Below are 13,903 nucleotides of genomic sequence, written 5' to 3'. Positions count from 1 at the left end.
GTCACTTAACAGGATCATTTTTTACTTGATGAACTTTTTCACACCTTATTTCCTTATATTTTTTCCCTTAAATACTTTTTATAGCTGAGAGAATTTTATTGAATATGCCCTCCTTTGAAGACACTGGGAAAACTTGGTCTCGGCAGAGTTTCCAAATTATAAATGAGCATCACGAAGGTATTTTTTATGACAAAAATATTACAGTTGTCTAATCGTCTGTGGGTTCCTCGCTGGGCTCCTCACTCTGAATCATGTCTGACTCCTCATTTTCCTCTGAGGCTGTGGAAGTCATGTCTGTCATCCTAGATTTTGACCTTGTGTCTGACTTCTTTAATTCTGAAGAAGTGGTGCCCCAAAATGTGCTGCTCTCAGCACTCTTAGAAAATGATGTGTCTGATACGCCTTCTGATGGATGAAAGTAAGATAGGGTGGCCAGCTCTGGGTTGACAGAGTATTCACCAGTCTGACATGCTTGTTTATATCTGAAAACAGAAACATACATCAAGAACTGTTTTTGTGTGTGTTTGCAGCTTGACTTAGAAAAGCATCTTAAAATAATATATGAATTCTGTCCAATATATTGTCTATTTATTATTACACTAGATAAATGAAAAATGTTAGACTCTACACAGATGTGCTATTTAGAACAGAGTTCATAACCCCTTTTGTCTCAAGGCTATGGAAAAAGAATGCATTAGCTTCTCTATCACCTTCCCAATTGACAAGGGTTGTTTCTCTAGATGATTATTTAAAATATTGAGGACAAGTTCAAGTGTGATACTCCTTGAGAGACAGCTCCATGGTCCTCTCCAAAGAGAGGCAAAGGAGCCAAACTGAATACCTTATAAACTTGGGAGTCGTGTTTGCCCAGCCCTCTACTGAGGAAAGGAGAGTGGGAGTGTCCTGTCCTGTGTTTTAAAGGCTGTGAGGTCTGCAGACTTACTTCATCATCTTCATTTTGTACAGCATGGCACTGCAGATTGCCAACAGGACGACAAAAAGGAAGAGGGTCATCAGTGAGATGCCCAGCATTAATTTTAACTTGGCTTCCTGTATTCTTGCCGTGTTGTCTTCCCATGTAGTATTCACATCAGAGTCTAAGAGGAAAGAAAGAAAATGCAGTGGGAAAGAGTGACTGTGTTCAGCAAGTTTTTCTGGCAGAATAAGGATCACAATGCAACTGGAGAGACGCCTTTGCCACCCAGAGTCTTCACTGCACTCTCCCCTCTACCTTCATGCAATGCCAAGGAGAAGGCTATAGGCCACTTCCTATGGACAAAGACTCTCAACTTTTTTTTTTTTTTAACCTTTTCCCTTCACAGCAATCTTGGAGGAGCTGACCCTCACTCCATTTTCCAGGATCACAGAAGTTTATGGATTTGCCCTTGGCACATAGCTAGTAAGTGGCAAAATCTGGTATCAAATCCAGGTGACCAGATGTTAAAACATGTATCAGTCTTCCTCCTTGTATAATTAAAAACCAATCCAAGACTTGGAAGAGATTACTATTAAAAACGTGATGAAATTACACACATGGGATTAGTCCTTCAGGAGAGAAATATTCATTTCTCCTGTTGGCAGGAGTTGATTTTTCTTTTAAGTTAAAAGGATGATGTACTACAGTGCTTCCTCCACAAGGCTTAAGAACTGAATTTGTCTTTTTATTACTGTGATCAAATCTAGTGTGTTTGATGTTAAAGAAATGGAAACTTAGCTAACTTTCTAAACATATGATTAAAATCATGTCTGGATCCAGAAACATCAAAAGTCTTTTTACTGAAGAATAAATATATATATTTACTGCCAAATCTTATATCTTCCTGAATATATGTCTGACTTAATAGGCATGTAATGGTGACTTTAAATGATCATGTTGCTATTTGTCCCTTCTCCCCCAACATCTTTTCACTCAAAAGTTCCAATGATTTTTCATGATTTTTTTTCAGGTAATGATGTTTTGGTAATAAGCAATGACAAATTCCCATGTGTATACTCTCTTATATTAAAAAAATTAAAATTGTCCATGTGCAATCCTAGGCCAAGGGGAGAGAAATGTATACAGTTGTGAATGACTGATATCTTGACTTTGAGGCAGATTATTTTGGAAATAAATTATATTAAAATGGGCTGTGCTCCTGAATTAAAAGGGCTTTTGTAAAGAGGTGTGCTTATAGTACATTTGTTTATCAAGGTGATGGTCAAAACTAAAGAAGGGTTTGAAATTCCTAACCATTGGAAATTATAGAAAAGCTAATTACAAGTTGGGACAGGTTTTTCCCAGCGCCCCGCCCCCCCCCCCAAGCCACAGTTTCTTCATCTGTAAAATGGAGATAATACCAGCTTTCATGGAATTGCTGTGAGGATTGACACAACGACATACGTAAAGTGTGGTAGGTGCTCAACACGCAATAGAAAATCCATCATGCTCACTTTCATTACTCGAAAAGACAAAATATTTCCAGAACATTGTTATTACTGGTTGTCACTTTTCTAAATAAAGAAGACTGACACCATTTTCTTGACTCACTGAAAGGCAAGTGGCATTAAGTGTCAAATAACCCAGCACAGAATTATGGTGGTAGGCCCTACATGTATTATCAGATGCTATTTCTTTTTCAGTGTATTTACATAGGACAGAGGTTTGGGGAAAATTAATATGATGCCTGGTTATGAAATTTTCCATCAAAGTCAGGAGTTCTTTTATTCATATAAATAAAATCAAGCCATTAATGAAAACTACATCCGGCAGCAGGAATTCTCTCGTTTGTTGGTGGTGGGAATGCAAAATGGTACAGCCGCTTTGGAAGGCAGTTTGGTGATCTCCTACAAATCTGAACATAGTCTTACCCCATGATTCAGCAGTCACAATCCTTGGTATTTACCCGAATGAGTTGAAAACTTATGACCACACAAAAACCTACGCATGAATGTTTATAGCAGCTTTATTCATTATTGCCAAAACTTGGAAACAGTCCAGATGTCCTGCAATAGGTGAATGGATAAACATACCAGTACATCCATATACTGGAATATTATTCAGTGATGAAAAGTAGTAAACTGTCAAGTCACAAAAAGACACAGAAGAAACCTAAATGCAGAGTACTAAGCCAAAGAAGCCACTCTGAAAAGAATACATGTATGTTTCCAACTATTTGACCTTTTGGAAAAGGCAAAGCTATAGAGACAACAGAAAGATCAGGGTTGGGGAAGGGAAAGATGGCTAAGTAGATCACAGAAAATTTTTAGGGCACTGAAGCTACTCTGTATGGTTGTAATGGTGGACACAAGATATTCGTGAAAACCTGTAGCATTGTGCAACTCAAAGAATGAACTCTAATGTAAACTGTGAAGCTTAGTTAATAACAATGTATCAATATTGGCTCATCAATTATTAAAAAAAAATGCACCACACCACTGGAAGATGTTAATAACAAGGAAAACTAAGTGGGTGGAATATATGAGAACTCTTTACTTTCTACTCGATTTTTCTGTAGCCTAGAACTGCTCTAAACAAGTCTTTCAATTAAAAAAAACTGCATCCTATGTATTGTTCATTTGCCTACAACTCCATTTAGTTTACTGTTTCTATTTACTTCCAGGAATAGAAGTTACACAACAGGAAGATGGAAATATCTGCAATGTGGTCATGGAGAACACTGTTTAGAAACCATGCCTCTCCTAAAACTGTAAATGTCCTCTCTAGTGTAACATCAGTCACCATACTACTCTCTTACAAATACCACACCTTACTGAGGAAAACAGTATCGCCATCTAGACACTAAAATGTGTGTGAGTATTTATGTATCCATTTAATTGAAGTATTTTGCTCTTACTTGGAATTGGGTGAAAAAATTGATCTCGTTGGTTGTCCTCACTGGTGGTTGCATTTATAGCTGTTAAAACAATAAATTGGTGTTATGGTAAACAAAATTCACTTACTAAAATTATTGTGTGTGTAGATGTGTGTGTATACTATATACAGTTCATTCTCATTTTTCATGGTAGTCATTAAGTCATGTAAGCACTGAATTAAATGAATACTGAACCATCATCATTCCTAAGGGAAATACAGCGTTAGGTTCTTATGAGCCTCTGGTCATATAACCTTGTTTTTGACCCAGTAACCTTGTTTTATGTATGTTTCTGTTTAGAGACACTTTATTTAGTATATATGGCTGATTGATTATACTTCCCTGGTGGCTCAGGAGGTAAAGAATCCACCTGCAATGAGGGAGACCCAGATTCCATTCCTGGGTTGGGAAGATCTTCTGGAGAAGGGAATGGAAACCCACTCTAGTATTCTTGCCTGGGAAATCCCATGGACAGAGGAGCCTGGTGGGCTACAGTCTGATTCATTAACACTGAGCTCACAATCAATAGCATTATAACTCACACCTGTATGAAGCTTATATAATACACACATTTTTCTTCCTGAGGTACATAACAGCCTTCTCCTATTTAGGAACCAAATAGCATTGTAATACTACACATGGAGGGCATTTAAAATAGCAAAATAGCCAGCAGAAAGCACAAAAATGCAAAACACCTTACACTAAACAGGCCACAAAAAAAGATATTTTGTTTACAGCAAGACAGCTGGGAAAAAAAGGCCTTTGTTATACTTTAGCTGGGAACAAGAGCTTCAGGCAATTAAATTTATTTTTGCTACTCTGTGTGTGTCCATCAATGACTGTGAAAGTTCTGAAAGTATTGATTTGGAGAGTTCCAAAGAAATTTTAAATGTAGGTAAATTCACAAATACAGAATCTGCAAATGAGGATCCATCAAATATGGCATATAATTCACATAATGCATGCATATGTGTGATACATGAATTATATTTATGCATGTATACATTCATTGATAATATACATGTTATGTGTATACATGCATACATATAAATGCTATGCATGTGATTTATAAATGAATGCATGTACATTTATGGTTTACATATTACTTTTGTGCATGCATATATTTTGATATCTACTTTGCATTCACTCATGCATCCCCGTGTCCTTATACACATACTGCTCCAAATACAAAGAGGGATACTATTGAGCAAGAGCCTTATTTAAAATTTTTAATCATAAATAAATTAAATGGCTAGATTGTAACATCTGTAGGAGAAAGAAACTTTTGGTGAGAGGATCAGAAGACATGTGACACTTGATCAACTTTCTGGGTCTGTGTTGTATTTGCTATTCACGTGATGATGGCAGCAAAATGTTGACATATTAATTCTTAGTATTAGAAAAATTTACACTGATCTTGGCTTTCTTACAGCAGACTTCAGAAAACCAAAACATTTTCCCAGCTACCTAAGTACTATGAGTTTACCTTTAGCTAACATTGTCCAAAATGCAGGCTCATTTGGACTCTGGGTTCCTTCTGTTTAAAAAACAAAATAGAACAGGATAACAAAATAAGGTAATTTGACTTTAGTAAAATTGTGATAGAATGTTCATTTTTTTATGTTGGTCTAGTCATGTAACAGTTACACCTTGAGTTCCTGCCATGTGCCAGACCCTGTGGGTGGCATTAAAGTTACAGAAATGAACGAGATACAGGTCTTATGTTTAAGGAACACACTCTTACTTTGAGAGGCAGACAGACAAGAATCACTGTTCATCACATTGCAGGAGAATGAGGGCTTTCGTAGCAACGCACAGGTGGTATGCACAGAAGGATCTAATTCACTTTCAAAAGCCGGAAACACTTCGCGAGGGAGGTCATGCTCTCACAAAGGCTCAGAGGATTAGGAATTGTTTGCCAGATAAACTATGTGAGAGAGAGGTCCTTCCACGGTGAGCAAACGCAGGTGTTCTGAGCAGGTTCAGGTAGTCTGGTGTGGAGAATATGGGTGGGGAATGCGACCAGAAACGAGACTGGCAAGTTCTTCAATGGTCAGATCACTTCAGACTTGAATGCCTGGCTAAGAATTTAGAATATGACCCCAAACCTAGCAGTAAGTTACTGATGGTATTTAAGAAGGGGGATACCAGGATGATAAGATTTCTATTTTTAAATATTACTCTAATATGGTTATTCAAGAAAGTGAATAACCATATTAAAGGAGTCATGAGAAATATACTTGGATTGTATGAACTGGAGAATATAGGGTTTCATGTAATAACAGTTCACTGTCTTCAATTAGACCACTGCTCTTCCAAGACCTTAGAGAAAAGCCATCCTGAGTTGTTATGATTTCACAAGTATGTTATAAGAAACAGTACTGTCAGAAAAGTAAAATGATAATTTTGATTTTGTAAAGTCTAGCTCTGAACTCTCCACTAATATTCTTAGGAAATGCTAAAAATCAACTCTAAGCAGAGTTAAGTTTATTTACCAAGTATGTGATTGTTAAAATTATTACTATAACTTTTAAAATTATATTAAAATGTATTAAATATATTTATATAAATGTATATTTATACACATATGCTATTTTATATAAATATATATTTAATATAAACATAACTGTAATACATTTTACTACAATCAGGTTGTATTTTGAAAAGAGTTCATTTCCTATCCTTTGTCAGGTAAATCTGAAAATTGATTCCTAGATTTTTACCATTTAAAAGATTTTAGAGTGATTTTAAATTGTAGCAGCATGAATTCTTTAAGTACGTTATCACTTTACGAAATATTCAGAGTAATGAAAGTTAAATTTTTAAGTCATATAATGACATGCTCCAGGTCTGACTACAATGTTGTAAGTTTAATACTGTGAGTAGTTTCTCCAAAAGGTTCTTTACTTTCTTCATGGCTGACTATTTCAGGAGGTGCCGTTGTGGTTGTTTCATTGAAGAGTTTATCTAGGAAAAGGCATAATGGATTATCGGCATATAAAAATATTGACTCAACATTTGTAATTAGGTATTTTTTAAGCTAAAAAATAGAACAAAGGAAAGGAGAGAGAAGACCAACAATAACAACAACAACAAAACCAGAGAGAACGCTGTTGACATTTTCCTGAGATACTTTAAAGGAGGGGAAAGAAGCAGCCACTGAAGAATGATGTTTGTACAATAAGAGGTTGCCTGAGGTGGGATTGATGTGCCTATAATTTGTGAGAGAGGAGAAACTGGGAGTGTGGGGCTACACGCTTCCTCTGGCACTAAGGAAGCTCTGTTGGGTGAGGTACACAGGCTTCACGTGGTTTCCGGCACAGGCTCTGAAGTAATACTATCCACCTAGGACAACTTGGTTGCTGGTTCAGTGTGATGACATGAAAGAGGCGGGTAGCAGCTGTGTCCTGGTAAGCTGGAAACATATGCATGCTAACCACTCAAATCAGTTTGGGCAATTAAAATTTGGGGTTACAGCTCAAGGATTTCCAGGCCTGATTTAGGCTATATCTCAGTCTATAATGCGTCCATCTGGAGGTATATAAGAGTCAATTTGGGAGAAGTTGTGACTGGAAAGCTTCCCTGGTAGCTCAGCTGGTAAATAATCTGCCTGTAATGCAGGAGACTCCGGTTCGATTCCTGGGTCAGGAAGATGCCCTGGAGAAGGCAAAGGATACCCACTCCAGTATTCTGACATGGAGAATTCCATGGACTGTATGGTCCATGGGGTCACAAAGAGTCAGACATGACTGAGTGACTTTCACTTTTACTTTTCACTTTGTGACTGGAGGACCATTTATTTTTCTCCCTATGAAGTTGGCAATTTCAGTTAACTTTGCTTCAGACAGGAAAGGATGGAGTGTCGTATGAATTACAGGCAATCCTACTCCAGGGAGATTTCTACTGAGCCTACAGACAACATTATTATAGGTAACTTGTTGGAAAGAAAGGATGGAAAAAAATAATCCATTACCAGAGCTGACATGGACTCAGGCAGGGCTGGAATGACTGGGATGTAATCCTTAAATACTGCTTTGCAACCCCCACTTGATTTGAGAGAAACACGTCTGGATTGCCTCACTACTGCCTGTCCTCATCATTTTAGGGACTAGAAGAATAATTAGTCAGAATTATTCTGGAGATTTCCATCTCCTTGGGGAGCTTGCTCCTCCAGAATGTCCCCACCACTCAACAAGTCTCTGTTAGAGCCCCAGTGAAAATGGCAAAAATTTCTTATCCCAATCCAACTTTGACAATCCTCTGGGGTCCTGAGTTGTGGGAAGAGAAGTTACGGTTTTGAAATCTCTTCCATGGGTCCTGTGGTCATCGATAATCCATCTCCTAAAGGGAATTTTAGGTACCTGGCCTGTTGAAGAAACAGTTCAAGATGTTGTCTGCTGTATGCAAACAAAATTCCCATAAGAGATCTGTCTAAATTAACGTGTGCCCTCGAAATGTCCCTATGTCATATTTATGTTTCAAGTTTTGGAATTGCTCAAAATGTTCCATTATTGTCAAGAAGTTTTATTAATTATTAGGCATTGCTGAGTCTGGTTTTTCCTATTAAATATTGTCATAGTCAGAAACATTCTCTCTTGCCCTATTTACTTTCATCCTCTTTTCCTTGTCTTCTTGGGTTTCATAGATATGAGCTATTGATGCTTTAAGGTGAGGGATGTGGTATATATACTTTAGAGACTTGCAATGGCCTCCAAAGTGACATGTTGGCAACACTTCCTCATTTCCTCTATCAGTAGTTATACTCGGTATAAAGATGCAAAAAAGAGATAATATTTGAAGCTGAAAGCACAAAGTAGAAAGAAGTAAAAATGGGGGTTTAAGAAAAAAACAATCTTCTGGAGTCCTAAATGTATTTATTTTCTTTTCCTTTCCACTCAAACCAAAAATATGAGGCTGAGAAAGGTAAAAAGACATTCTTGCCTTCTGAATTTACCAGTGCAATGGCTATGGTGGGGTCTCCTTATTTTACGAGTTAAGACTCCCTGATGCTATTAGCTCCACTAAGACCCTTTTCCTACCCAATAGTCCGCAGTGCTATTTTGAAATCTTGCTTTAAGTGTTTTTCCTATTTGCAGTGCTGCCTTTCAGTACTTACAGTTTCTCAGAGAAAAATTCAGATCAGTTGTTGCTCTCACGGATATTTCAGACTGTGTGCCATTTGGATTTTGTGTTGTGAAGACATCTGAAAACATAAGATCAAAACTTTTCAGCAGCTAGGTAAGTCAGTAAGTAAGTAGGTCTTGTTCCTAGGTAAGCCTTGTTCCTTTTACATTTTTTCCTCATCTGAATTTTTTCCTAAAACATATACATTAATTCTAAAAAAAAGATAATAAAGTATTTGAGACATTCTTCAGCTACAAAATAACAAGTGGGGCAAGGGTCAAAAACAAAATTCATGGGGGAAAAAACCAAACTAGGATCCTTATGCTAAATGATTCTTTCTGAAAAGAAACTATTAAAGAATTTCAAAAAATATATACAAGTGCATAATGGGTGCTGAAGGAGGTTTGTAGATGTGTAATATCGTAACTGTTTGTATTATCATTGTTACATTTTAGCCAAGAAGCATTCACTTGCCCTTGAACCTTCTGCTAGACTGTAATAGTTCTGCTTTAAAAGCACATATTTCAATAACAATCACAATCTCCCAAATGGATTCACATTTACATATGCACATAATGAATCCTGCTCTTAAAGAGTTGCCAGTGAGGCTGGTTGTAATTTAAAACTAATGGATGTATCTATTCAATCAGAGTCAAAGTAAAATGGATCAAGATGCCATACTGAACATACATACACAGATTTCCTCTTTCCAGAATCTCATGAAATGACAGAAAATTTTACACACATGAATGTGTATATGTGTAGTATATACATATACATTCATTTCCCCAACACACAGACACACACACACAGTCATTAATTTTGAAAAATTTCTGAGGTAGATCTATGGAGAAATAGAAGAAAATCATAGGTCAATATTTAATGCTATGAGTTATTAGAGTATAAAAACTAAAACATTGTGGATCTTTGCAGGGAAAGACAGATCAAAGAAACAATGAAAAGGTATTAATAACAATTGACCCAATTTCAAACAGAATTTAGATTATATGAAATGTGAGTTTCATATCAGTAGGGAATTAGTGTTAGACAACTGGCAATCCTCCTCAAAAAATGTAAAGTTTTATGACTATTTTATACCATATACAAAAGTAATTGAATTTAAGACCTAAGAGTTTTAATAAAAATATGAAGTTATTAAAAAAATTGGAAAATAATTTAATATCTTGGATTGGATAAGGCCTACCTGAACAAGATACAATATGAAGAAGTTGTATAGAATAAATTGTATAGAATAAATCAATAAAGAAATTGATTAATCAAGAATTGATCTTATAAAATTTTAAATTTTCTCTGTGATTAGAATACTTAAATAGGTTTAAAGGTGAGTGACAGCCTGGGAGAAAATACTTGTTACTTTTACCATAGAGAAAAGATTGAATATACTAAATATAAAAAAGAGTCCTTACAAATAAATAAAAATACAATCTAATAGAAAAAATGGGCCAAGGATATGAACAGGTAAATCATAAAAGTAGAAATAAAAATGCCCAGTAAATATAAAGAAACATTCTCAGCTTCACAAGTAATCAGAGTGCAAATTGAAACAGTAATGAAAATTCTCACTTATTCACAAAACGTGATTAACATTATTCAGTATGTGTGACATTGTGGAGCATTCTTGATAGATGTGTTTTAGAGTACAATTTGGTGTTACCTATCAATATTTTAAAAGATTTATCCTTGATTCAGAAATTTCAATACTTGGTATCTATCCAAAGAGAGATACACTCAAGTGTACGTGAGAACAATATACAAGAGAAAAAAACTGCATATAATCTAATTCTTTAATAAGACAGTGGATTAATTATGGAAAATCATTTCATGGAATACTATATATCCATTAAAAATAATGAGGTATACATGAAAAAAATCTCCAGAGTTCTTAAATGAGAAAAAGCATGTCATAATACAATTCTTTAGTATAGTCCCATTTATGTTATGAGTGTGTGTGTGTGTGTGTGTGTAAGAAAGATTTTTTAATCAAAGTAATCATCAGGCTCTTGGTTTACTTAATCTCTGAGAATTAAAAATAGAGAAACATCCTGAAAAGGGAACAACTGCATCATTTTGCAGTCGATACATAGTACACATAGCCTGGGTTGGATAGATTAGACACCGCTCCTGACACTGCTTCTTTGTAGCTATGAAACCTGGCCATCAGGGATTTTTTTCACCTACAAAAGAGGATAGTGATTCCTCAAAGAAAGAATAGAAATACAATTTATGTACTAATTATAGTTTTCAAAGTACATGAATATATGTATATGTGTATATCTTCATTGTATTTCTATTTTTTCTTTGGCTAATATTATTAAAACTTCCAGTATAGTTAGATTTAATCTTAATTATTTTTAATTTTTAACACGAGTTTTTTATGAACTTTTCACATTTTAAAATGGTGGACCTTATAAGGACATGGAAAGCTTGTATGAAGAAAGGTGAATAAATTGAAGTTTAGCAGATCTTCCAAACATCTCAAAGTCATCTTGTTATGGGTTGAATTTTGTTTGCCCCAAAAAGCTATGTTGAAGTCTTCACCTTCAGCACTGCAGAATGTGACCTAATTTGAAAATTGAGTCATTGACAACTTAACTAGTTAAGATGAAATCGCATGGGAGTAGGTGAGCTCCTAAACAAAAACAGTGTCCTTATTGAGAAGAGGGAAATTTGGACATGGAGACACAGGAAGAACTTGTGAAGACCGAGGCAGAGACTGGAGTTCTGCTGCTCCAAGCCAAGGAATTCCTGGGGCTACCAGAAGCTGGGAGGTGCAAGGGAAGATAGTCTTCTAGAGTCTGGGCCACGTCCGCGGCTTGTTAGGAACTGGGCGGCACAGCAGGACATGAGTGGCAGGTGAGCGAGCAAGCAAGACTTCATCTGTATTTGCAGCCGCTCCCCATGGCTCACATTACTGCCTGAGCTCTGCCTCTTATCAGATCAGAGGAGGCATAATAAACGTAATGGGCTTGAATCATTCAGAAACCATCCCTCCACCACACCATCCATGGAAATATTGTCTTCCACGAAACTGGTCCCTAGTGCCAAAAACATTTGGGACCACTGCCCTAGAGGCTTTGAAGAGAGTACGGTGTGACCAAAACTTTGATTTTGGATCTCTGGCTTCTGTGAGAATTGTGAGAGAATAAATTTCTTTTGCTTTGAGTCCCCTAGTTTGTGGTACTTTATTTCAAGAAGCTCTAGGAAACTGACACACATCTCCAAATAAATTTTGCTTATCCCACCACAGAATTCATTCAGTTGTTACTAATGTGAATACATAACCATGCTGCTAGGATAAATCCTATATTAATTATAGACAGTTACCAAACCTTATTAAACTTCATAATATCTCATGGAAAAAGTTGAAGAAAATAAGAATTCCATTTCATACACCAAGACGTCTATAAGGTAAATTAAAATTTAAATAGGAAATAAAATGATTATAGAAATTTTAGAACTTATAAACCAAATCAGTCTAATCATCTTTTGCATGTGTATTGCCATTAACTTGGAAAACTTACACTGTTTTACATCTTTATAATGATCGCCAGTTTTCTCAGGAGTATGCTCCTTATTTTCTTCTTCCATTGTATGGGGCTGTTCAGGCACGGGCTGTTCAGGCATGGGATGTTCAGGCACGGGATGTTCAGGCACGGGATGTTCAGCCACAGGATGTTCAGGCACAGGCTGCTCAGGCACAGGCTGCTCAGGTATGGGCGTCATCTCATGCTCTGGAAAAAAGCATGACCAGAGGTCAGAAATGTGTTGATTTCTTTCCCAATTTTTTTAAACTGCACTTTCTTCACAAAGGATATGAGACAGAGATTTAAAATCTAAGTTATATCATATTTCCAACAATGCACTTTATGTCACCCTAGAGAAAATTGCCATGGACTGTTGGAGAGGGTAGGCAGAAAAGTGGGCCCTCCTATAGTATCGGTGGGAATGTAAATTGATACAGCCACCATGGAGAACAGAATGGAATTTCTTCAAAAAACTAAAAACAGAGTTGCCATATGATCCAGCAATCCCACTCCTGGGTATATACCAAGATGAAACTTTTCATTCAAAAAGCTACATGGACCCTATGCTCATAGCAGCACTACTTACAATAGCCAAGACATGGAAACAGCCTAGATGTGCTTTGAGAGATGAATAAAGAAGATGTGGTATGCATACACATACAATGAAATACCAATTAGCCATAAAAAAGGATGAAATAATGCCATTTGCAGCAACATGGATGAACCTAGAGATTATAATATTAAGTGAAGTAAGGCAGAAAGAACAAGACAAATACCGTATGATATCACTTGTATGTGGAATCTAAAATACGACACAAATGAACACATCCATGAAACAGACACAGAGAACAGATTTGTGGTTGCCAAGGGGGAGGGGGTGGAGAGGGAAGGACTGGGAGTTTCAGATTAGCAGATGCGAACTATTATATACAGGATGGAAAAACAAAAAGCTCCCACTGTATAGCACAGGGAACAATATTCAACATCCCATGATAAACCATAATGGAAAAGAATATGAAAAAGAATACATACGCATAACCGAGTCACTTTGCTGTTGAGCAGAAATTAACACAACATTGTAAATCAATTATACTTCAATTAAATTTTTAAAAAATTGCCATGGACCAGTTTTACTAGGATAATGGGTCAAGTTTCTTATCTGCTATTTGAGTGAAAGTTTGAAATGATTACTCACCTTCATAAGGGGGATCTATACCACTAATCTCTGGGGTGAAAACCCCAGATAAAAAAATAAACAATATAAAATTCATTGGGAAAACAACGTGATTTATCCAGTGATCTACTGTGTCTCAGAGTTTCCCTTCTGTTGCCCAGCAGGTCCTATAACTAGCGAGGACATTATGATGTCACTGCCAGATGGAG

At 36.4% G+C, this 13,903-nt stretch overlaps 2 protein-coding genes across 2 annotated transcripts in view; both read right to left on the bottom strand.

Annotated features, from left to right (window-relative positions):
* Positions 1-72: 72 nt before the first annotated feature.
* EQTN (equatorin) lies at positions 73-13,902 on the bottom strand. Its single transcript, XM_024996057.2, has 8 exons — positions 13,716-13,902; positions 12,518-12,727; positions 8,968-9,054; positions 6,759-6,818; positions 5,338-5,388; positions 3,834-3,893; positions 944-1,097; positions 73-482 (listed from the first exon to the last, which is right to left on the bottom strand). The coding sequence occupies exons 1-8, from the start codon at positions 13,789-13,791 to the stop codon at positions 209-211; spliced, it is 972 nt and encodes a 323-aa protein (XP_024851825.1). The 5' UTR covers positions 13,792-13,902; the 3' UTR covers positions 73-208.
* Positions 12,641-13,903, bottom strand: part of MOB3B (MOB kinase activator 3B) — a 234,408-nt gene continuing 233,145 nt past the window's right edge. The window contains exon 4 of the mRNA XM_059889209.1: positions 12,641-12,727. Coding sequence (XP_059745192.1) covers positions 12,716-12,727 — 12 coding nt within the window. The 3' untranslated portion in view covers positions 12,641-12,715. The remainder of the gene's footprint in view (positions 12,728-13,903) is intronic.

This window comes from Bos taurus, chromosome 8 (genome assembly GCF_002263795.3).
Source record: "Bos taurus isolate L1 Dominette 01449 registration number 42190680 breed Hereford chromosome 8, ARS-UCD2.0, whole genome shotgun sequence".
Classification (NCBI taxonomy): domain Eukaryota; kingdom Metazoa; phylum Chordata; class Mammalia; order Artiodactyla; family Bovidae; genus Bos; species Bos taurus.
Note: the sequence above shows the minus strand (reverse complement) of the source record. Positions and strands in the feature narration are given on the sequence as shown.

Excerpts from the sequence above, each read along its gene's own strand:
- EQTN (XM_024996057.2), bottom strand. The coding sequence starts at position 13,791 with ATGAATTTTATATTGTTTATTTTTTTATCTGGGGTTTTCACCCCAGAG. Across the intron at positions 9,055-12,517 it reads TTATAAAGATGTAAAACAGT|ATGTCTTCACAACACAAAAT; the intron begins GTAAGTTTTCCA and ends TTATGTTTTCAG. Across the intron at positions 5,389-6,758 it reads AATAGTCAGCCATGAAGAAA|AAGGAACCCAGAGTCCAAAT; the intron begins GTAAAGAACCTT and ends TTTTTTAAACAG.